The sequence below is a fragment of the Syngnathoides biaculeatus genome, chromosome 3, assembly GCF_019802595.1.
Source record: "Syngnathoides biaculeatus isolate LvHL_M chromosome 3, ASM1980259v1, whole genome shotgun sequence".
Classification (NCBI taxonomy): Eukaryota; Metazoa; Chordata; class Actinopteri; order Syngnathiformes; family Syngnathidae; genus Syngnathoides; species Syngnathoides biaculeatus.
Genome location: NC_084642.1, coordinates 35167009 through 35191353, shown reverse-complemented (window position 1 = coordinate 35191353; position 24345 = coordinate 35167009). Strand labels below are relative to the sequence as shown.

The 24345-nt window shown below is 41.0% G+C and overlaps 1 protein-coding gene across 5 annotated transcripts in view; it reads right to left on the bottom strand.

Annotated features, from left to right (window-relative positions):
- Window positions 1–8046: 8046 nt before the first annotated feature.
- Window positions 8047–24345, bottom strand: part of efl1 (elongation factor like GTPase 1) — a 75987-nt gene continuing 59688 nt past the window's right edge. For 4 of the 5 annotated variants that reach the window (XM_061815561.1, XM_061815563.1, XM_061815560.1 and 1 more), the window contains 6 exons: window positions 23179–23308; window positions 14749–14875; window positions 13328–13532; window positions 10196–10704; window positions 9916–10100; window positions 8047–8502 (listed from right to left, as the gene is read on the bottom strand). In XM_061815561.1, the coding sequence (XP_061671545.1) occupies window positions 8314–8502; window positions 9916–10100; window positions 10196–10704; window positions 13328–13532; window positions 14749–14875; window positions 23179–23308 (1345 nt within the window). In that variant the 3' untranslated portion in view covers window positions 8047–8313. Of the gene's footprint in view, window positions 8503–9915; window positions 10101–10195; window positions 10705–11592; window positions 11757–11858; window positions 11915–13327; window positions 13533–14748; window positions 14876–23178; window positions 23309–24345 lie in introns of those variants that run through there. The other variant, XM_061815565.1, reaches the window with a different exon arrangement.

The following is a 24345-nucleotide window of genomic DNA, read 5'->3' as shown; positions in this document are numbered from 1 at the left end:
ATTGGGAGGCATGTGTGCCGCCCTAAGAATGTTTTAATAAGAAACCTTGTCTTTGGCATATTGAAGAATTGGATCATGTCAAATAAATGTAGTTTGTGAGGTTTGTTCTCAAACAACATATTGAGTAGTTTGCATCAGCATTGGTGGGTCCCATATTGTTTGGCTCTTTCTCACTGCGCCCCCTCCCATTTTTTTCTGTCTCATCCCTCTTTATTCGATCAGTTTCTATGCCTCCTTATGTTCTCCTCCCATATTCCACACAACTCTGTATTCCACCCACTCCTTTTCCCCTCAGTGACACACTGAACTGAAGTGGCACTGCTTTCCTGCACTGTAATTGGGTGCCTGCCAGACTCTGGCTGAGCTGACACAGAATGCACCACAATTTGCCACCCCTCCCCCTTCATCTTCCTCCTCCTCCTCTTCCTCAGCATCCTCCATCAAGAGCACACCATATCATCCCCCTCTTCCTCTTGTTATTCACTCAATAACCATAAAGAACATGGTGTGTTGAAAAGCCCACATTCTAAATATAAATTGGTTTGAATATTCACTACTATGCCCTTTTGGGCTTATTCCATTATTTTAGGTATGTTTTAATCCTATCGCCGTGGTGGATATTGTTCTTTGAAATCAGTTCCCTTTTAGGCTGCAATTTCTGGACATCACAGAGTCATGTAAAAAGTATACAACCCCACTGAACCCCTCACAACAGGGCTATCTGTATCGGGCACTGATACAATAGTGAATTATAACACCCGTTTGTTTTATCCGGACAGATTTGCCACCTACTGTGTGCCAAGCCCAATGAGTTCTCTTACTTTACTGAGTTTCTCTCTTGCTCTGCACAGATGCATGGCAAGATGAAGGGACAATGGTATGAATGGATGAAGGTTGAATGATGGGAGTGATGGTAGATTACTAATATGAACACAGAGTGGGCCCCGATGGTGGTTTCTATAGTAGGAATCAGATCCTAATGGATCGGAGGATAACACCAGTGGGCGAGATCCTGCAGAGCTCAGACAACACTTTGAGCAAAGACATGGCCATGAATGTGTCAAGGCAGATTCTGGCTTCATTTGTACCTTTGCAAAAATTCTCAACTGCAAATATTTTTTTTCAATATTGTGTCCTTGTATCTTATTTTTTAAAATCTATTTTTCACAGGTCTTGAGACTTATTGGCCAATGAGATGACCTGTAGTGGGTGGCCAATAGAAGGCGCTAAGGCATCACCCTACAACAGAAGTTAACTGTGCCATCAGATCTTTATCCATCCATCTTATTTGCCACTTATCCTCACAAGGATTGGGGGACTTCTGGAGCCTATACCAGCCAATTGCAGGACACATGGAGACAGACGACAGTCGCACTCACAATCACACCTAGGGGCAAATTAAAGTCTTGAAACAATTCATGTTTTTGGAGTGTGCGAGGAAATTGGAATGCCCGGAGAAAACCCACCCAGGCACAGGAAGAACATGCGAACTCCACACAAGAGGGGCCGAGATTTGAACCCCGGTCCTCAGAACTGTGAGGCCAACACTCTACAACTGCGTCACCGTGCTGCCCTGTCAGATTTTGAATCTGAATTATTAACACTGACAATTTCCATCTATTTTCCATCCTCCTTATCCTCACAAGGGTCACAGGCTTGCTGCAGCCGGGCTACCCAGCTATCTTCAGGTGAGAGGCAGGGTATACACTGGATTGGTTGCCAGCCAATCACAGTGCACAGAGAAACATGCATTCGCAAACCTACAGGCAATTTAGAATCTTTGATTAACCAACAATACATCGGTAAAACATGCAAATTTTATCCAGGCAAACCTGGATTTGAACTCGGATCTTCGTAACTGTGAGGCAGACGACTAACCAGTCGTCTTCCATACGGCCACACAGAAACTCAATCTTAAAAAATTCTATATTCACTGTGAAATTATCCTTCCATCCATCATCGATTTTCTTAGCCACTTATCCTCACAAGGGTCATAGGAGTGCCAGAGCCTATCTCAGCTGTCAACAGGCAGGAGGCAGGGTAAACCGTGAGCTGGTTGCCAGCCAATCGCTGAACACATAGACACAGACAACAGTCGTACTCACAATCTCACTCAGGGCAATTTAGTGTCCAATTCATGTTGCATGTTTTTGGGATGTGGGAGGAAACCGGAGTGCCTGGAGAAAACCCTCGCAGGCATGGGGAGAACATGCAATCTCCACACAGGTGTGGGCAGGATTTCAACCCCGGTCCTTAGAACTCTGAGGCAGATGTGCTTAACAGTTTTCACCAAGCCACCATATTTGATTATTGGGTTACTTCAACACCAAAATTGCCCCCCCACAAAAAAGTTTGTGATTGACTGTTGGCCAGCCCAGGGTAAATCCGCCTCTCCCTCAAAGTTGGGATAGGTTCTAGTTAACCAGAACCTTAATGAGGACAAGGTGATATCAGCAAGAAAATGGATGGATGGATGGATAATAAATTCTTGTAACTACTATCACCAGTGGTATTGCTGCTAAATTCAAATTCTTATAGAAGCAAGGTCTATCATAAAGGTGAGGTTACAATATATATATTTATTGCCAATGTTGGTTTTATACAACATGAGACTTTTTGAGGCATTTTCTTTGCTTCCTCAACACACCCGCTTACTGAATCATGCCACCCCCAGGGCTTGCGCCCTCATCTTCACAGGACTTCTTATATTCCTCAGGGGGTGATTCTTTTTCTGAAAAATGTTTACAGTAATCCCAATGAATTTGACCACTGGGATTGTGGTCTGGAGGCACCTCCATGCAATCCACATAACTACTGCCAGAGCTATCAAAGTCAGTATCGGAGTTGGAGTCCGACTCACTGTCGAGAAACTCATCCCACCACCTCAATTTATTGTCGTCACCCTCTTCATCTTTATCATCCTCACTGCTGGATCCTCCAGTGAGGTCCTCCAATGGGACTTCCACGTTGTCTTCCATGTCAATAACATTACTGTTATTAGTGTTGACAGGCTGGATTGTGAGTTGTTGCAAAAGATGCCTTCTGCCTCCAAAAGTATCCACTAATCCAACATCCACCAGAAATTCGATGGGCTCCAAAACTGCATTGAGAACTGGATTGACTGGCGGAGCATCTCCATTTATGATTAACCTTGGGTATAGATTCAACTGTGGGCCTGCAATGTCACATTGTATTCAGTCACAATATTCCTAAAAAATAGTGTTTGATATTGTCAGAGGAAAAGTATAAAAAAAAATACACAGTACTTACCATCAGCAACATTGTTGCTCCTGTCACCTCTTCCATCCATTTTTACTGATGTGTAAAAAAATGTTTTTAAAAAATTTCTGAATCTGTATTCACGAGTAACATGAAGCAACAGCAAGATGAGTCAATTCAGCAATGCATCCTTAAGACTTTTTTTTCTTGAGGGATTAGAATCACAATTTGTAATTTCTAATTCAGTTAACCAGAAATGCTATGCCGTTATATCATGGAACATTACATTTGGTTTGCTCTCATCGGAGAGTGATATGTGAAATTCAAAATTGCCTGTTATTTAAGCGTAAAAATTATTTTGCCTCACTCGGTGTATTTGTAAATCCTGCATCACGCCTTGAATTTTGATTGGTTGAGATGAAGTGGTTTCACAGTCCTTCAATATGATGTAATTACCCTTTGTTCTTGAGTGATGTCATTTATGATAAGGCACAAGTTTTTTGATCTGCCTATATTGTTGCGATGTCATCATTTTGTAACGTCTTTGTGATTTAATGAATTAACAGTGGACAACTGTTTGAATGCCTTCAGAAATTGGGATAACAGAATACACAAATTTACAGTTTATACACCAAAAAGTGTTCCATTGAGCAAACTTTATTCAAAACACGATGCATAAAATGCGCTTTTCTTCATCGAGCATAAGCATGCGATGGACTAAAAATACTCCAGATAATTGTTTCCTGCTATGTGAATGCACACTAACTCACTGCTTTTGGACTTTGGTTACACAAAAACTCGTAATTTTGGACTGCCGTTGCCAAAATGAAGATCCTTCTGAATTCCACTTTCCCCAAGATGAAGCATATTCTGGGATTTATAGTGCTGTGAAAAAGTTAAAAAAACAAACAAACAATAAACAATTGTATTTTAATATCACTCAGACAACACAAAGATGTACAAAATGCACTTTACAAATGAGAATTAAATTTATTAAGGCACAAAAAAAAAAATCCAAAACGTTTTGACCCTCTGTGAAGACGTAATTGCCCCCCTTGTTAAATCACAGTCACTGTGACAATCCACAAATTTGGGAAAAGTGAGTTCAATTTCAGAAGCCACACTCAAACCTAATTACCGCCATACTTGTTGAATCAAGAAATCTGTCAGAAACATGAAGTAGGCTACAACATCTCAAGAACCAATGCATCATGCCACGATCCAAAGAAATTCATGAAGAAATTAAAAACAAAAGTGACTGGAATCCATCAGTCTGGAAAATGTTAGAAAGCCATTTCCAAGGTTTTGGGGCTCCAGTGAACAACGGGCAAAGCCATTAATCACAAATGGAGAAAACTGGGAACAGTGGCAAACATTCCCAGGAGTGGACAACCAACTAAAATTGGATCTTTTGTTACGTTCTGAGAGAAGGACCTAATTACATCGTCAGACCCGGATGTCTGCAATGTTCAGGAGGATGGCTGTCGACGGCGCTTCTTTACTACCACTGCTGCTTTTGGACAAACACACAAGTACATGGACGCTGCACTGTCTTCTGCCTTTCGTATTTTGGACGCTGGAAATAACATTCGGCTATTTGGAACATTTGTTCAACTTTAGTGACGATACGTCGTTTGGCTAGTTAGTTTGTGTTACATTCTACTCCATTGTTTTTGTACTTCTGTTTTGTGTTGTATTGCATTGTGTGTGATTAAATTGTCTGAAACACTATACAACTGCTTTGTTATATTTTGCTGGTTTGACCAAGGGGATTCCAAATTCACATGTAACATATCTTATAAACTGTGAGACAAATCAGTCCCCATACCTTATTTCTTTTTAATAGCTCTATAATACACACCTACCTGTCATTTGGAAGCCACAAAGCTCTTGTCCTTGGCACCTGTGCAATCCATTTTTCACAATGAATCGGATCTTTTGGAAATGAGTGACTCTATCCTACAAGTATTCGAGCAAAATCCAGCAACACAATAAGCCGACATTTTGGCTAACACGCAGAAAAAACAGCTAATTTCTCGCTTGTACAAGAGTTAAATACACTCGACTCTGCAGCTGAAGTTGTATGCATAATACGCCACTTCCGGCTTCTTGTTCAACCCCACACAGTCCACAGATTTTTCGTGGCAGGAAATGAAAAAAAATCTATATACGGCAACATTCTGCTTGTGCTATGAACAAACGGATGATTCCATTTCAGTCGCTATTTTTTGGTAAACAGCATACTAATTTTCATGTTTTTGGTGTCAGTGGCACTTTAAGGTCAGTGTTCATGACTCTGCCATCAAAAAGTCACTGGTCAAAAATGGCATCCATGGGAGTGTTCCCATGCAAAAACCCCTGATGCCTGACAAGTCAAAAATATAACTTTTTGTAAGGTTGTGTGGCCAGTTACATCTGGCATTTAAAAAAAAAAAAAAAAAAAAAAAAATCGCACAGCATTTGATAAAAAGAACATTAATATGACAGTGAAGCATGGTGGCAGCAGTGTGATGGTCTGGAGCTGCTTTCCTGCCTCAGGACCAGGGCAACTTGCTGTGATTGATCGAACAATGAATTTTGCTGTGTACCAGAAGATCCCAAAGGAGAACGCCCACCCATTAGTTCATGCCATCAAACTCAAGCGCTCTTGGATCATGCAGCAGGACAACAATCCGAAACATACATCAGTAAAACGACCTCAGACTAGCTCGAAAAAAAAAAAAAAAAAGTGGTGGAGTGGCCAACTCAAAGTACGGATTTAATTCCAATTGAGATGCTGTTGTGTGATTTTAAAAGGGCAGTTCCTGCTAGGACAAAGAGCATGTCTTGTTCCTGAGAGGTGTGATGGCTACAAAATCCCATGTTTATACTTTAGTATAATTGCTTGAACATGTCATGACCCTGCCGCTCCAGCCCGGGCTGTGCGGGTGCCCGCGCGGTCGCACTAACTGGGAGGCACACATCTGCGCCTCATGTGGGCTGATTATTCCCTGTATATATAGGACCCCGATGACGACTGGTCCTCCACCAGATCGTTGAGGTTCATGTCCCGTTCCAGCACTCTCGTATCCCTGATTGACAACCCGTGTGTACCGACCTTCCCCTGTTCTCCGACCAACCCCCGTAAGCCTGACTCCTTTGATGCTCTTGCCTGCTTTGATCCATCTCCCGTGTACCGACTCCTGCCTGCCCGCTCACCTGCTCTCTATGCTCGACGTCCCAACTACCGCTGCTGCACCTGACTGCTTGCCCGATCTCCGACCTTCTAATAATAAATGTTTTTCCCCGAACTACCTTGCATCTCCCGAGTCCTACACTTGGGTCCTACCTCCGTTCAGATGGGCCATGACAGAACAAATAAATGTGGCAGCTTCAAGCATCTGGAAATTGCAACCAACGATCAGCCACACTTATGGAGCTCTATGAATCTTTCTCTGATTTCCTAACCGAGCAGAGTGTTTGAGGTGTGGCCTTAAAATACATCCCAAAGGTGTGCTATTAATTAACTCCCATTGTCAGTTAACCTATCAGGAGCTTCCAAAGACATGACCCCATCATCTGGGCTTCCTCATGTTCTTTAAAGACAGTACTTTTTGAGTATGTAAACTTCTGACCTCAAAGAAAATAAGATAACCTATTCTCTCTGATAAATTTTCTCTTCCCTGAGCTTCATTATAGCTTGCTTTTCTCACATCTTTAAGCTTGCTTGAAGGCAAATGCTGTTTTCACAGGGGGAAACCCAAAGCCAAAAACAAGAACTATCAAATTTTTAAGCAATCAATCTAAAAGGCAACGCATGAGCAACTCGAACCACCCATCAGTCACATGTTCCAATACTCACTTGAAAAGTGGGTGGCTTTAAACAAAAGGTGCTCTGTCTTGAGTTAACACACCTTGATGAAAATATGTTATGAAATATAAATATGTTGGAATTCTGAACTTTTGTCCCATACTCATCTTTTGATAAGAAACCCAAATGTCTTCAGTAGATAAAGAGAAAGGAATCAAGCTTGCCATTCCAATAGACTGTATATAATGGTTTATCGACGTCAGTGGTTCTCAAACTTAGACAAAGTTCCACCTTAGTTCTCCAAGTACCATCATCATGACAAAATAGCCTAGTAGACCTGATCAGAGTTTCCTCCACATTCCCACTTGGGCCAATTCTATATTTAATACATGCCTTATTTTTTTCAACTGGTTTTGTGTGATGTACTTGAAATTTTGTCACATCATTGCAGCCAACACAGAGGTACTTCCACTCCAAGTTATGAACATGCTAAACAATCCAAAATAAGATAGTGTGGCAGATATTTGACAGCGACTACCTGCTACTTACCATAAAGAAAATATTAGCTGTACACATCAAAAATAAACTTTTTTGTTTTAAAAGGAATAAGTACCCTTTCTTTCTTTTTTCAGGAAATGATGCATCCAAACACTTTGTTCAAAAAGCCACTGATAAGTATCAAAAACTAGGCAAAACCATCACAAGGCTGCCTATGGGAGGACTGGATAGGCTGGGTAACAAAACGGTGCTCATCAACCAAAGAGAGAGCAATGCAGATTTTATCAAGTGACCAGACTTTCTGCGACTTTGGTTAGGGGTCTTCAATATGCCCTCCAGTGGACAAAATTAGGAACAAGCTATTTCTGTTGATAAATAGCAGTGAATGTACTCTCTGCACCTAACCTCAGGCCCGATTGGCCCCCCTGACGGGCCGGCTCTAGGAGGCTGGGTGTAGGTTTGATACCCCTGGTCTAAGATGACCTCGTATCCTGAGTCTTAAATACAAAAAACAAAAAATGACATAGACTTACCAAAACTATTTTTGTCAAATCTGTATTTGATAAACTTTTAAACAAAAACAGTTACTGCTCAATAAAAACATATATTTCGTTAATTGAGTGAAATCCAACATTTGGTTCCCTGCCAACTACATATCAGATAGTTAGACATGGCATGGATAGGTAAGCATGGAAATAAATTTAAATTAAAAGGCTCAGCGCTTCAGTCAGTCAGATTTTGTTTACTGCAAACACTGCTGAACGGTGTCGTCTGTCTCATCTCGTGGAGCAGAAAGGAGATTTTGTCTATTTGTTCTTGCTTAGGGTTCGTTGCTTTTCTGCATGTTCGACTATCTTTTCCTCCACATACAGGCCTTTTCGGCGGCGAACAGCATTCATGTACTTGAGTGCCTGATTAGTTGAGTCTGCCTTTTCTCCAAAGTGCAGGTATTCTTCCTCAGTGGTAGGAACCCAGAATGGATCGCTGCTGATCACCTAAGGAAACAACATAGCGTGTGATCCTAGAAAGACATTTGATGTTAATGGTATGCTATTATTAAAACTATTTTGTGCAATGTGTGTGTGTATAAATATAAGCAGGCGGCACGGTGGGGCAGCTGTAAAGTATTGGCCTCACAGTTCTGAGGACAAGGGTTAAAATCCCAGACCCACCTTTAAGACGTTTGCATACTCTCCACGTGCCTGCGTTTTTTTTTTTTTTTTTTTTTTTTTTTTACAGGCAACCGGTTTCCTCCCACATCTCAATAATATGCTTTAGTTTGAGACGAATAATTAATACCTAATAACTACTTTTATCTGAGTACAATATTAGTCTGTGTTTGAAAACAGTCAGATCATGGATGATCAGATGCAAGATATGGGTACTTTGACAGGAAGTAGTCATTTTTGTTTTGATTCTCAGAATCAGAATCAGCTTTATTTGGCCAAGTGTGTAAAAAAACACCACAGGAATTTTTCTTTGGCAGACGGTGCTGCCCTAGTACGATATACAGTGGAGATATACATGTGGAGGATCCGAAAGAATCCTGCCTGCTCTGGACTTAGTTCGCATTGCATTTAAGTCCTCAATAGTGGGTAGAGTGGTGCCGATAATCCGTTCAGTTGTTCTGATTGTCCGTTGCAGTCGGAATTTGTCCTCTTTTGTGGCGGCCCCAAACCAGACTACGATTGAGATACACAGTACTGATTGGATGACCGCTGTGTAGAACTGACTCAGCAGCTCGCGTGATAGACTGTGCTTCCTCAGAAGCCGCAAGAAGTTCATCCTTTGCTGGGCTTTTCTGAGGATGGAGTTGATGTTTCCCTCCTACCTCAGGTCCTTTGAGACTGTAATTCCCAAGAACCTGAAGGTCTTGACATTTGCCACAAGACAGTTGGACAGCGTCAGGGGCATCTGTTGTAAAGGTTGCCTCCTGAAGTCCACAATCATCTCTACAGTCTTTAGAGTGTTTAACGCCAGGTTGTGTTGACGATATGCACTGTTCATTGGTGGGTCTACTGTCTCCCGGACCAGACAAAATAAATGAATAAATAATGTGATGGGGACATGTGCCGGTAGTAAATGGCCCATGGACTGGTGGTTGTCGACTAGTTGACCTTGCCACTCCACAATGATTCGTCACCGTGCTCAGACTCACGGTTGGTTGAATCCCTACTCCGATTAACTCTCTGAGAAGTCATTAGCCTAGCAGCCCACATACTTTTTCTCAACTGCAATGTGAATGTTTACATGGCTGATAAAATATGAAAGCATATAATTGTTTTTGAGGATTCATTTAAATTGAATGCTTGACTATTGTTGTGACTTAAGTTAAGATCAGATCACATTTTATAACCAATTTATGCAGATATCTAGGTTATTTCAAACAGGGCAGAGGATTTCATTACCTCCCAGTGACTGAAGACCATTTGTGGACTGGCTAACCCACTGGTCCTCTTGCGAATTTCATCTGCAAAACCAAAACTCTCAGCGACTGGCAGAACAGCCTTGATGATGAATATTTCTGTTCCTTCCTTCATTTCTTCCTGGAGGATCCGCCCTTCTCGCTTCCCAAGCACACCATATACTCGGCCTGCATTTTGAGAAGACAAACCAAAAGACCACAAACAAAACATGGTGTAAATGTGAAAGAAGAAATGTTTAGGACGAGAGTTCCAAGTCTCTTACCCAGAACCTCTGCCGTGGCCATGATTTCACAGGTATACATCGCAGCCATAAGTCTCTGGGGCTGAGCCTGGAAAGCGTGGCGGCATGCCTCCTTCACAGCCGCAATTAGCTGGCCTGAGACAGGCCCGTAGCAGCCTGCAGAAGTAGTCTCTAGTGAGCGCCTGTCTTGGCTTGGTTCTGTGGGGTTGACTTCCAAAGCATCAGCGTTTTCCTCTGCTTTGTTAGCTCTTGAAGCCTCTTGAAATGTGGAACTTTCCTCCAGGTTATTTTGATACGGTGAGTTTAAAGACTGTATATCGCATCTCTCAATGGAGAAGACGACCCCCATGAGAGGCTCTTCACACATTGGACCTGACAAGGTCGCTAACTGGAAGCCACTCACAATGCTGTTATCAAACTCTCGTGTATTTGGTGCCTGAGCTCCATTTTTATCTTCTCGACAAAGACACTGCCAAAGAGATGGCCGCTGATAGCCCTCCAGTTTGTTTAGCAGAATGTTTGGGCCACACCTAAAAACATTGACAAACAAAACACTATTTCAGACCAACAGATGATTGCAAATGTGTGTAATACAACGAGGCTGTGGAAATGTCCCATTTAATTAAACTCTTTTCATTCATTCTTTACAAATGTACTGTGCTATTTTATTATTAGTTATTAAGCTTATGCTGTTTTTTTAGGGTTAGGGTTCGTAAAGAGTCAATCCAATTTACTGTGAATAAAATGTATTTATCAGCAACAATTAAAATAGCTTTTATAAAGTATCCTTCCCCTCGAACACACAAAGAATTACTCAATATGTTTTTTTTAAAAAAGCTGATTGGTTCAAAAGAAAATAAATGTCCTATTATTCACAAATAAAAATGTAATAATAAAAAATACAATTTTGACCCAATAACAATTAACATGTTAAGTTATGTTAACATGTCTAATTAACAACACTCTCATCCATGAAAATTCTGACTTCATGCATACAGTGGGGCAAAAAAACCCGAAACAAATTGTGCAAGTTGTCCCGATAAAAAATACAAGAGAGGCCCTTCATTTTCATCGGAGGTATCCCTCAACTATGAGAGACAAAATGAGAAAAATAAATCCAGGAAAATCACATCTGATTTTTAAAGAATTTATTACCGAATTATGGTGGAAAATCAGTATTTGGTCACCTACAAAAAAAGCCAGATTTCTGGGTTTCACAGACTTGTAACATCTTTAAGAGGCTCCTCTGTCCTCCACTTGTTACCCATAATATTGTCACCTGTTTGAACTTAACAGTATAAAAGGCGTTTGGCCCAAGGAAACCCTGTGCTCCAGTTCACTGATCAACTTTATGGTCATGTCATCAGAGTTGTGGCCGTATGTATTAGACATGGGTGAAAAAAGGGACTGATCACCACCTGGTGGTATATTGGCTTGGACGATGGCGGAAGTCCCAAACATATGGTGAGTCTGCTGGGAACGTCTGTCAGACTCCTTTGAGGCAGAGGATAGAGTTGACCATATTCTGTGCCTCCATTGCTGAAGCTGTTGACTGGAGCTGTGGCCATAAGGTGGTTGGTGCCTGTTGTGGTGGCAAACCCCCTAACTTATTGGTGGAAACCAGCAGTGAAGGATTCTGTCAAGCTAAAGAAAGAGACCTATTGGGCCTTTTGGCCTGTGAGACCTTGGAGACAGCTGACAGGTACCGGCTGGCCAAGTGGAATCCAGCTTTGTTGGTCACTGAAAAACAAGGACGAATCAATGGAGAACAATTTCCAGTCAGCTTTGAGGAAATTCTGGTCCAACATTCAGCATCTCAGGAAGGGTAAACACGGTGTACAGTGAAAATGGTGCATTGGTGAAGTTAAATCTCAGATTCGAGAGCAGCAGTGTGGTTTTCGTCCTGGCTGTGGAAGCGTGGACTAACTCTACACCCTCGGCACGGTCCTGGAGGCTGCATAGTAATTTGCGCAACCACTATTTTGTGAAATTAGAGAAGGCATTGAAACATATCTCTGAGGGAGCCCTGTTTTGGGTGTTACGGTAGTATTGGTACTTAACCCCCTGATACGAGCTATTCAGTCCCTGTAAGTTTGGTCTGCATTGCTATCAGTCAATTGGATAGGTTTCCGCTGAGGGTTAAACTCAACCAAGACTGGCCTTTGTCACTCAGTCTGTTTATAAACCTTTTGGGGCAGAATTTCAGAGCGGACCTGAAGTGTAGAGGGGGCCCGGTGTGGTGTCCTGTTGGCTTTGTCAAACTGGGTTCTCCATCTCTCACTGGAGCAGTTCACAGCAGAGTGTGAAGAGATTGTGATGAAACTCATGGTCCTCAGTCAGAAATGGGTGGCATCCCCTCTTCTGGTTGAGGATGAGATTATGCTCCAAATCGAGGAGTTCAGGTATCACAGGGTCTTGTTAGGATTGAGGGAAGAATATAATGGGTGATCGACAGGCAAATTGGTGCAGCACCTGTAGTGTTGTGGTCTTTGTATGTGGTCCATTGTGGTGAAGAAGGAGCTAAATTGGAAGCCCAAGCTCACAATTTACCAGTCAATCTACGTTCCTTCCCACACCCATGGTCATGGGCCATGGGTAGGGATCAAAAGAACAAGGTCATGGATACAATCGGCAGAAATGAGTTTCAGCTGCACGATGTCTGAGCTCCCCCTTTGAGATTGGATGAGAAGCTCAGTCATCGAGGACGGGCTCAGAAAACAAATTCCTTGTGTGTTGTTACACACTTGTCCAAAAAAAATCAGATTCAGACTCTGAAAGGAGCCAGATTAGGTGGTTCAGGCATGTGATTAGGATACCTTCTGGATGGCTCCCTGTACAACCCTAGCTGGGGAGAGGGAAGTCTTTACTTCCTTGCTAAAGCGATGGCCCCTGCAACGCAACCTGGGATAACTGGAAAAAATGGATGGATGGATGGATGTACATTGGACTTTATTCATACACTTACTGCTTTATTAGAGAGAGAGAGAGAGAGAGAGAGAGAGAGAGAGAGAGAGAGAGAGACCATGGAAAACAGAGAGAAAGGGAGCGACAGAGACAAGCAGAAATTCTCAATATTAAGGGGAACAAGGTCAAAATGCATTTGCATTTTTATCACTATGGTATACCAAACCCCCCAAAAAGTCATTTTCAAACCTGCGAGGTCCAAAGGCCCAGATATTCTCCACGGCATTCCTCCACTTCCTTCCCTGGAGCATGCGTTCCAATTGGGCCTTGAAGTCAGCAATGGCTTCCAAGGTCCGAACACTAACGTCGATATTTCTACCCTCCTTCAAGGACATATTGACTTGTTCTAAAGTTCGAATTAGTGCTGAGCTTTTCTCCAAAAGACAAGTCACCTCTGAAATAAAAAGATACGTTAGCACTCTACGCAGAAGTGACGATTACAAAAATAGGTATTCTGAACATCTCTGTAGTTAGCTCCGCTCCTCTCCAAAAAAACCAAAAAACAGTTAAGAAAAATCAGGTAAAAAAATCAATTGCTGCATTAACAATCCACTAATTATAGGATTTTAGGGAAGGTTTATAGGTTCAGGAGTATGATTTTGCAGTGGATTCTCTAGACCAAGGGTAGGCAACATTAAACACTCAAAAAGCCATTTCGAACAGCCGTTTCCACAGAAAAGACAATATGGGAGCTGCAAACACTTTTTGACATCTAAAATAAAGAGGTTTCCATACACCCCAAAAAGAATGTGTGTGTGTGTATACACACACACACACACACACACACACACACACACACACACACACACACACACACACACACACACACACACACACACACAGGGGTACCTCTACTTACGAACGCCTTTAGTAATGAAAAATTCAGGTTACAAAACACCTCCTTAGAAAAATGCCTCTAGTTACAAAGGAATATTCAGGATACGAAAGGAAAAAATGGGCGCTGGATTCGCAGCTGCCAAATTCCTGGTTTGTGTGGTGCTATCCCGTTGGCTATCACTGGAGTATCTTCCTGGCATCCGATTGGCTAGGAGGGACGGCAATCTTTACCCATGATGCTTTTTGTTTCCCCCGGACACTGGACTGTTACCGAATCACGCTGTCACAAGCTAGTGACCATTAGACAAGCAAAACATTTTTTGCATGTTTATTCATCTTTCTTCACTGTGGGCTCCTAGAAACTTTAGTGGAATTAAGTTGTGCGCGTGTGTATTACGTACGTTTTCTCTCGGGTGTCAAACGTTTTCCTCCTTCTTTGTCCGTCCCCCATGATGCTTTTTGCATGTCACTCACCCTTCTCTTTGCATAGTCACCCAACACCAAAAATAAATGAAAATTTTCACAATTCTTTACTTTATGTATTTTGAATGCTTATTTCTGGGTCGGTGGGCTTGGAACGGATTACGCTATTTACATGTAAAATGCGCTTCTTCTTAGAAAAATTTCACATTACGGAACGACTTCTGGAATGGATAATTTCGTAAATAGAGGTACCACTGTAGTGTATTTTCAACAAAATAGAGTGCCTCCTCTTGAAGATTGATGAGGGTTACAGAAACCAAGTTAATTATTGGTGTGTGTTTAGGTCTTACCTTGTGGCAAGGGGATTGCACGAACGCTGACTGTGGCCAGTTTATTGGGGGTGGTGAGTGTGACCAAACCACTGCTATCAACATGAAGGGTCTCTGAAGAACGATCATGATAGTAATCCTCTTTTACCTTACAGAAGTACAAAAACCCGTATGATGAATTTCACCTGTTTAATGCTGTTTGTAATGACTATTATTCTGACAATCACACTTGAAGAGCTGTACACAGTGTTAAATTTCTGTGATGATAAAAACCTTTAAAGTACATTACATGTTTTGTTCCTTAGAACATGAAATATGTTTGAGGACAAGCCCTGAAAACAGGAAAAAACTAAGAACAATTGATTCCTGGATGGTTCTTATACAGCGACTGAAATAACACATTTTTCTCACTAATTATACTTCCAAAAGTGCTACTGAACTGAAAATTTTACTAGTTGTCAGGATCAACCCAAGTATCGTAATTTCTCGGAAATAATGTTGTAGGAATAATTGTGAATATAATTATCATACATCTGCTTCCAATAAAGAAATGCTTTGCTCTGCTCTAGATAACGTGGCAGCCGCCTAGCAGGAGTTAGCAAGAACAAAAACATCTAGTCATCAGAACTGTTAGAACCTGGAGCACCTGCTGCCCGTTAAAAGAAATTATGACTACACATCTACTCAACAATCTTCCACACCAATGCTCACACACTTGAAAACTTTGTACACTTCGTTTCCAATTATGTTTTGCTTGCCGTCTCCTTTTTGTAACATTCATGTAAATAAGGGGCGTATTGAAACTAAATAAATAGAGGCGCTGAGGAGAGGATAATCAGAGAGCGCAGTGGTGAATTGTACGACACAGTATTTCTCTCTCCTCACGAGCTGTCAAATTTGAACTGGTGTCTTTGCTTCCTTTTTTGTCCAGTTTAATGAATGTCTAATTGGTAAACATAACAAATGTGCAATTTTTTTCCCAAAATATTTTCAAAAAGTCAATAGAGAGCATTATATTTAGGTACGGATGAAAAATAAAAAATACAATCACATTGTATAGTCGTATACAGGTACATAGTGTGGTATACATATACATTTCAATATGATAGTCAATGTCATATGTTACACATTTATATAAATTACAGTAATGTGCATCACCAACATGAACTCTGACCTTTTGGGGGGGGGGAGCTTTGCATTTTACGATTATTAGCGTAGCATATTTGTTGCTACTGGCCCAAACATTAGAAAAGACTGCCCGTGAGTTTGTTTTAACTTAAACGAAGACAAAAAATGTCAACTACAAGACCTAGTTGTGAAGCCGCTTTTAAAATTTATCATCCTTGCCGCCGATGACGCGGCCAAACCGAAGCAAAACTACGTGAGCTGAAACTGTGTAATACGATCGTACGAGCATTAAAAAAAAATGGGATAGAACACAATTGAAATGCTTGCTTTTTTAACCATTTGATGCATAAGTGGGTCAAAAATGACCCGGTGAGGTTGTTTTCTTGAAATATCTTCGGACTGAAAATTCGTTATTTCATATTCCAGGTATTCCTCAAAAAACATGTTTTTTATATTAATGTCATTCACAATTTTAACTTACCTTTTATACATTTTAAGAAATTTCAGTTTTTGTATTACTAACCCAAGCTTCCATAAGTGGGTCAAAAATGACCCGTGTGTATGTTCTATGGAATCCAATGGGAACCACTGATTCTAATCAACCTTGGCTGTCAGCAATAAATTAACTGTGGACCACGCAGACTATATCAGAGGTGTCACCCCTCAGGTAGATTATTTTACACAGTAAGAGCTGATACGTGTAAGTATTATCTTCATATAATATTGTTTGTGTGTCTTTCATGACTATTATTTATCTACAAACTGGCCTGCTTTATAACTAGCTAACATTAGCTAGGTAACTAAGATAGCAAAGATTATTATATGGACTGTGTGCGCGCATGTCATTCATGATTGTTTTGTGAAAGTATTTTATTTATGAACAAATTAGCCTAATTCATAACCACTGTATATGTAAAATTGTTTTCTTTCCGTGCTGAGAAACCAGGTGGTCCACATGTCTCATAACTAGCTAACACTAGTTAGCTAATATTACTATATATAGTGTTTTGCATGTGTGTGCAAGTGTGTGTGCACGTGTGTGTGCGTGCTTGTGCGTGTGTGTGTGTATTTATTTGTGCAGCTACATATTGATCTATTGAAAACACTACTCTTGTCTTTCCTCATCCAAGGTGTCATGGCTGCTAGATACACAAGAAGAAAGTGTCCAAATCATGTCGAACAGAATGAGTCGGAAGGGCTCTTACTGGAACAAATTTTCTCCCACCCAGGGCAGAACACAGAGCCACAATATCCTCAGAAGACAGTCAGGGCCTGTACAAGGGCTTAGCACCACTGTCTCACCCAAAGATGCATGGGAGCTCTTCATCACTGATGATATAATCCAAGAGGTGATGAAGTGCAGAAACTTGGAAGGATGGAGGGTAGCAACAGCAAGAGGAAAAGAATGGAAAAATCTCACCAAAGAAGAATTCGTGGCTTTCATTGGATTGACTCTGTTTTTCAGGGTGTGAGAAGAACTGGGATGTATTCTTGGTTGGCAACTACACGTGCAAGTGCCAAACACAAAGGTGGCCCATGGTGCTATGGTACAACATAATTGACATCAGGACCCTGAATGCCTACACCTCTTTCATGGCTCAGCACCCAGATTTCAAGAGCGGCATCACCAATGCGCGATGGTTGTTCCTCAAACAGCTGTCAAAGGAGCATGTCACACCACACATGAGGAGTCGATTGGAAAGGTGACCCCCAACTGCAAACCCCGATTATTGAAGCAATGGAAAGGTGGAGGGTGACAAAAGCCACAACCCAGACACAGGAAAGAAATACACAGGGTCAACCAAAGAGAAAAAGGTGTCAGATGTGCCCAGGTAACAAAGATCGCAAAGTCAACAATAGGTGTGGGAAATGTAATGTACCTGTGTGCAATGATCACTGCCAGAAAACAGGTAGTTTGTCTGAATTGCATACAGTGATGAGACAAGAAGGCAAAACAGGGAAAAGAGAGAGGAACTGTCAATCAATGACTGGACAGTTCTACACACACACACACACACACAGACACACGCACGCACACACGCACGCACGCATGCACACACGCACGCGCACACGCACGCACGCACGCACGCACGCACACACACACACACACACACACACAAACAATGGGTGCTCATTTTTCTATTGCTGTTCTTGGTCATTTTCCTTTTCAAAAATGTTAAAAAGTGAAAAATAAATATATTTCAAACAAAATCATTCTTGTATGGTCCTAAATATAATACTAAAATATAATACCAAATATTATACAAGTGATTACTCTTAACGAAAATGGCAAAAAAATTCATAAAAACTCATTGATTGTATTATGGGTCATTTTTGACCCACTCATGGAAGAGTGTAAGGTCCAGTCACTCGTGCGTCTAAGGGTTAAAAGTGGTTATTTGTACGTAGTTTGAGCTCTTGTTTTGATAGCGACCTGACATTATGAAGAGCTGCTACAGATTGTAGCTGAATGGGGGCAAGAGGCTGCACTGTTAGCAAGGTGGACCTTCCCCTCAAAGCGCTGACAATAATGACAAATAAAGGGAACCAAGTCTCTTAGGATTCTAAAAATGTTTCCTCACAAACGCCATGGATGGCACAGAGGATGACATGCTGTGGGAGCAAGATGGGATATTCATGATGCAATGGAGGAGGCAGCTGAACTGGACAAAGTCATCAACGATTAGTTCGACAGTGATGCACCAAAGGTAGCTACGATTGAGACTTTTCAGATTGGAGATGAGTCAGATTGAAGTCTTGGCCAAGGATGTGTAATGCAGTGGATAAACTGCACTATGTACACACATTTTATGCACAAACATGTAATGTAAAAAAATGTTTAAGTTAAATAGTGTTGAAAAGTTTATTTAAGACTGTAATATGTGTTATCAACAGCATTAATAAATGTTATGCCACTGTTGAGCATTTATTTTAGTTGGCTGAGGGATTCTGTTCTGACAATTACAGGGACCAGGACAAGCGTGTCCTGTGGTCTGTCACGAGATATATATTACCGCTGCATCAGAACATGCACAAAAATGATTAATTATAGTTTTACAAAATGATTTTTTGAAAAACAATAAAAGTACAAACAATCAAAGTACAAACCTCGGAAAATAGGACAGATAATTCCTAATAATTTGAGCATATGTAAACCAGCAAAATGGTGGTGCGCATTGGTAGAAGGGTTTTACTGCGCTTTTAGGTCAATTTTGGGGATGCGCATTATACTTCAGGACGCATTATAGTTGAAAAATTACGGTAATCTCTTTATTCAAAGAAAGTAGAAAAAGAAAACCAGAAATTATAGGCCCGAGTACATCTGAGATGGACTGACGCAAAGTGGAAAAGTGTCCTATGGTCTGACAAGTCCAGTCTCTTTCCGAAACGTCCCTGCTTATTTCAGCACATTCTGCTTGTTACAACAGCATGACTACGTAGGAAGAGTGCGAGTACCAGACTTTTGTGCCAGAAGTCCAAACCTGAAAATGTGTTGTACGTTATAAAGTGCAATAGATAACAATGGACACTCTGGACTGTTGAACAACAGCAATCATCAAGCAAAAATGATAAATAATTACACCAATAATGGTTCACAAATTAGCATCCTCAGCTACGAAATGGTTCTTCAATGTTTTTAAAAAGAAAGGTGATGTAACAGAGTGGCAAACATGCCAGTCACAGCTTTTTGGAACGTATTGCAGAGATCAAATTCAAAATGAGTGTCATAACCACAACGTGAGGGCGGACCCAAATGCACGACGCGGTTGACAGGAAGGCAGTTAAAGGAAGATCTTTATTCGCTCCAAGGTTGAATGCCAGTTAGTCAGTCAGAGTGAGCAGTAGTATGAGGAGCATCAAGTTTACGGGGTTGGTCAGAGGACAGGCGGAGGTTGGTACACAGGGGTTCAGGATCAGGAATGCGGAGGTGCAGGAAAGAGGCATGGTTGGCAACGATCTGGCAAACCAGACTGTCCGCTGGGTCCTATACATACTAGAGTTCATTATAGCTGACGAGGCAAAGGTGTGCAGGGGACCTGCACAGCCAGGGCTGGACCGGTAGGACCATGACGATGAGTTGATATTTGCAATAACAAACAAAACAAAAACTATATATCTGTCACTCACATTTGAAAATGTACGGGTGTGGTAAGTCATGCACGCAGATAAAGTTGCGGGTGCGATTAGGGATGGAATCTGAAGACCTCGAAAAAACTTACTGAGTAGTTATACCTGAATATGTAGTTGTTACCCAATACTATAATCATAATTTATTGACATTGAACTGAGACAGACATTTTTAAAGAGGTCAATAGACATTCAATTTCAAAACGAAGTATTCATATAATCAAATCACTTTATTTCATCATGATGTATCCATTGATGAAAGCTAGCAGGAGATGATCTATATCTTCCTAAAGCATGTAGAGGGGAAAAGTTTTTAACTTCAAGATAACGCGGACCACGGGGAAAAATGACCGTTCTAATTTAGATATATGGACAGACTAGTCTAATGTTAGAACTTAGATCAAGGCAAAGTAAATCACAATCTCATACTTATTATGGTTATATACTGAAACATTTCCTGTGTTACATCCCAAAAATGTTTTCAGTGTAACTGAATTTCCTTTCACATTGCTCATGATGTTGATGACTTTCGACGTAAGTGAGCTCGCAATACGTGAAGCAGCTTGGAACATATGATTTTGGCATCACTTCGGAACATGCTCAGTATTGTTAACTTGCATTTCCTGTTTCCGGATGAATACTGATTGTTTATGATCAGGCTTCTTTTGTTACCAACTTTTATGAAATAAACACAAATTAATGTCAAGACCAACGTTCCCTCTAATTTTTGACGTCTGAGCAAACACACTAAGCCTGTGAGCGCCCCCTTTGACCACTGTGAGCAACATCAGACGTATGCACTGTGGTCAGATCAGTGTCATCCATTGAAGTTACAAGGTTAAAGATTCAGATTGCTGCATTTACATTCCCATCAGAACATTTCTAAGAACAATTGTCTGTTTTTGCAAATGAAAATGTCAACAAACAAAAAAATACATTGCTAACCAAACCAAGCCTACTATGAACTATAAATTTGAAAGGTAGCTTCCAACTTTGTTTCATTTTTTTTTAAACCCACAATGATATCCCAGTCTGTTTTTCTTCGTGTATAACTGAATTATTGCTTGCAGAACATCTTTAGGAATGCATGTTGAAAGCTGAATGATGCCCCCAAACAGTTTTAAGGTTAATGTTATGTTGCTTGCTATATTTAAAATACAGACTTGGCTTTTTGTGCACTGTATTGTCTGTGCTTTCATCCTTGATCAGGCTGTGCCAAGGTGGAATTTTAACATTATGCACCATCTCATCCTGTACTTTCTAATTTGGCTTCAGACCAGACATTTTTTATTCAAAAAAAGAGAAAATCTTATCCAGTTTCGCCACTTTTCTTCCATTATTCACATACCCTGACATTCATTAAAGCAACAGCACTTTTTTCCACTTTTACCACTATTATCGAGCGTAAACACAAGCAGCATGTCTAACGCTCTTTGCTCTATGTTGCCCAGACTGTGTGGGTGGACGGTGTTTGTAATTATGGGTGTATGCCTTTAAGAGACGAAGTGGGGTAAACAAGGTAAAGGTAAACAAGCAGGAGACGAGTGCTTCCGTGTTTAAAAAAAAAAAAAAAAATTAGGCTGTGGTTCACTGCGCTGGATTGGTTTTCATGTGCGCTGAGAATGTCTATGTATTTCTACTCGTAACAAATTTTCCGAGCGTGATTTTTCATGCTCCATTGTGCAGATTTGCGAGTGCAATGGTGTGTGTACGCGACAGCGCCCGTCAAATCAGTGACTGCTATATATATATATATATTCTTCTTTTCCTTTTGGCTTGTCCCGTTAGGGATCACCACAGCGTGTCATGTTTTTCCATCTAAGCCTATCTCGTGCATCTTCCTCTCCTAACACCCACTGTCCTCATGTCCTCCTTTACAACATCCATCAACCTTTTCTTTGGTCTTCCTCTCGCTCTTTTGTCTGGCAGCTCCATCCTCAGCACCCTTCTACCAATATACTCACTCTCTCGTCTCTGAACATGTCCAAACCATCCAAGTCTGCTCTCTCTAACCTTGTCTCCAAAACATTCAAGTTTGGCTGTCCCTCTAATGAGCTCATTTCTAATCCTATCCAACCTGTTCACTCCAAGCGAGAACCTCAGCGTCATCATTTCTGCTACCTCCAGTTCTGCTTCCTGTTGGTTCTTCAGTGCCACCATCTCTAATCCGTACATCATGGTCGGCCTCACCACTGTTTTATAAACTTTGCCCTTCATCCTAGCGGAGACTCTTCTGTAGCATAGAACACCAGACACCTTCCGCCAAGTGTTCCACCCCGCTTGAAAAAAAAAAAAAAAAAAAAAATAATATATATATATATATATAATATATATATATATATATATATATATATATATATATAAACACACACACAAACATTTTCAACACTAAATATATTATAGAAAAGGTTGTGATTAAGAAAGTGACAAGGGTGGAAAATAATCACAAACTTAACTATGTTTTTCGGTTCTCAAAACAAAAGATCCTTCAGATTCAAATACAGTGGTACCTCTATTTACGAACGTCATTAGTAACGAAAAATTCAATTTATGAAACGCCTCCTCGGAAAAATATTGTCTCTAGTTACGAAGGAAATTCAGGATACAAAGAAAGAAAATCTCACTGGATTCTCAAAATTCCAACGAATGTAAACATCCTGTATCTTGGTTTGTGTGGCGCGATAGAGCCGCTCTCCTATGGGCTATACCGTAACATCTTCCGACCATCCCATTGGCTAGGAAGGACATCAATATTTATCAACGATGTACTACTTCCTGTATCTTGGTTTCTATGGCGCGACAGAATTGCTGTCTTGGACACTCAACTGTCACCAAATCACGCTGGTGCTGTCACAAGTTAATGCGCATTGGAAAAGTAAATTTTTTTCGTTTGTGATTTTTGCAAGCTTATTCATCTTTCTTCACTGTGAGCCCAAAGAAACTGTGGTTTACATTATGTACTTTGAATGCTTATTTTTGGAGGGGAGGAGGAGCTTGGAACAGATTATGCTATTTACATGTAAAATACGCTTCTACTTGGGAAAAATTCACGTTACGAACCCTAACCCTACGACTTTTGGAACGGATTAATTTTGTATGTAGAGTACCACTGTACATAAAATAAGAAATTATTATGCCTAGGTAACAAATATGCCATACCTCAGATGGTGTACAGTAACAGAGAGATTCACCCACCTGATGAATAACAGCCACTTTGTGTTGCTTGCCAAGATCTTCATTCACCATGTCCACTTTTGGAGGCCGCACCACTGTCTCTCGGAATGGAATGATGGGCTTAGATGCGCTGATCTCAATTTTAGCAAACCTTTGAAAAACCAAGACATAATATTGTTATATGTATATTAATTACTGATAATAATTACAAGTGATCCTTTGTCCCGTATGTCTTTGAGAGAAATCTGTCAGAATTGAGTTTCAACACCCAACTCCGGCAGAGCTTTGAGGATGGCCTGGGGCAATAGTAACATTTTCTGTGCCTCCATTGTTGATGTGGCTCAGCAAAACTGTGGATGTACTTGCCATGGCAGCAGTGCCCAAAACCCTTAGTGGAGACTGGTGGTGCGGGTTCCTGCAAAGACAGTATTCGTCTGATTTCTGCCTATTAATTGTTGATATTCCATATTGAAATACAATAATTAAAATATTCTAATATGGAACACAAGAGTTTCCACCCAACAGCTCTTGCTGAGGGATAGTGGCCTCCCTGCAACAGATCTCAAGTCGTTTTTTCTTTCCAAAGGTTAACAAAATTTGGAAAACAGGATAGTGCTATCCTACAGAGCCTTGCATGAACTGCATGAACCGAGTTGGAAGAGCAACGATCAAAGCGCAAAGAACAAACAGGCTTGAAGAGGCAACTTCAACCACTGGACATCGCTTTAAACAGGGTGAACAAAGTGAAGTGGAGCGATGGATGACAAATGGCGAACACAGTTTTATTAAGACTGGGAGGCAACGCCGGGCGAGTTAAGCCACAATTTGTGAATGGATTGTAAGAATTCTTTGCTTGACAGTACCACAGAGGTGTGCTTCTGTCTTACAGTGGTGCATAACTGCACTGCATCATTCTGAGCATTTATAATATTTTGACATAGCTAATTCAGTTGCATCATAATGGAACATCTGTGTTGCAGTACAACGCATACAAACAACCTCTGACAACCACAATGTCCTGATTGGAAGACAATCATCGATGGGGTGGGCTGGAGTGGGGTGTGCACCGCCGCCTGCTTCAATAGGGGAGAAAAAAAATCCCTTCAGGTCTCAATCTGTGTGGCCCAATACTGGCTCATGGAGCAGAGGTTGGGGACCCCTGCTGTACAGCCTATAAAAGAAAACTTA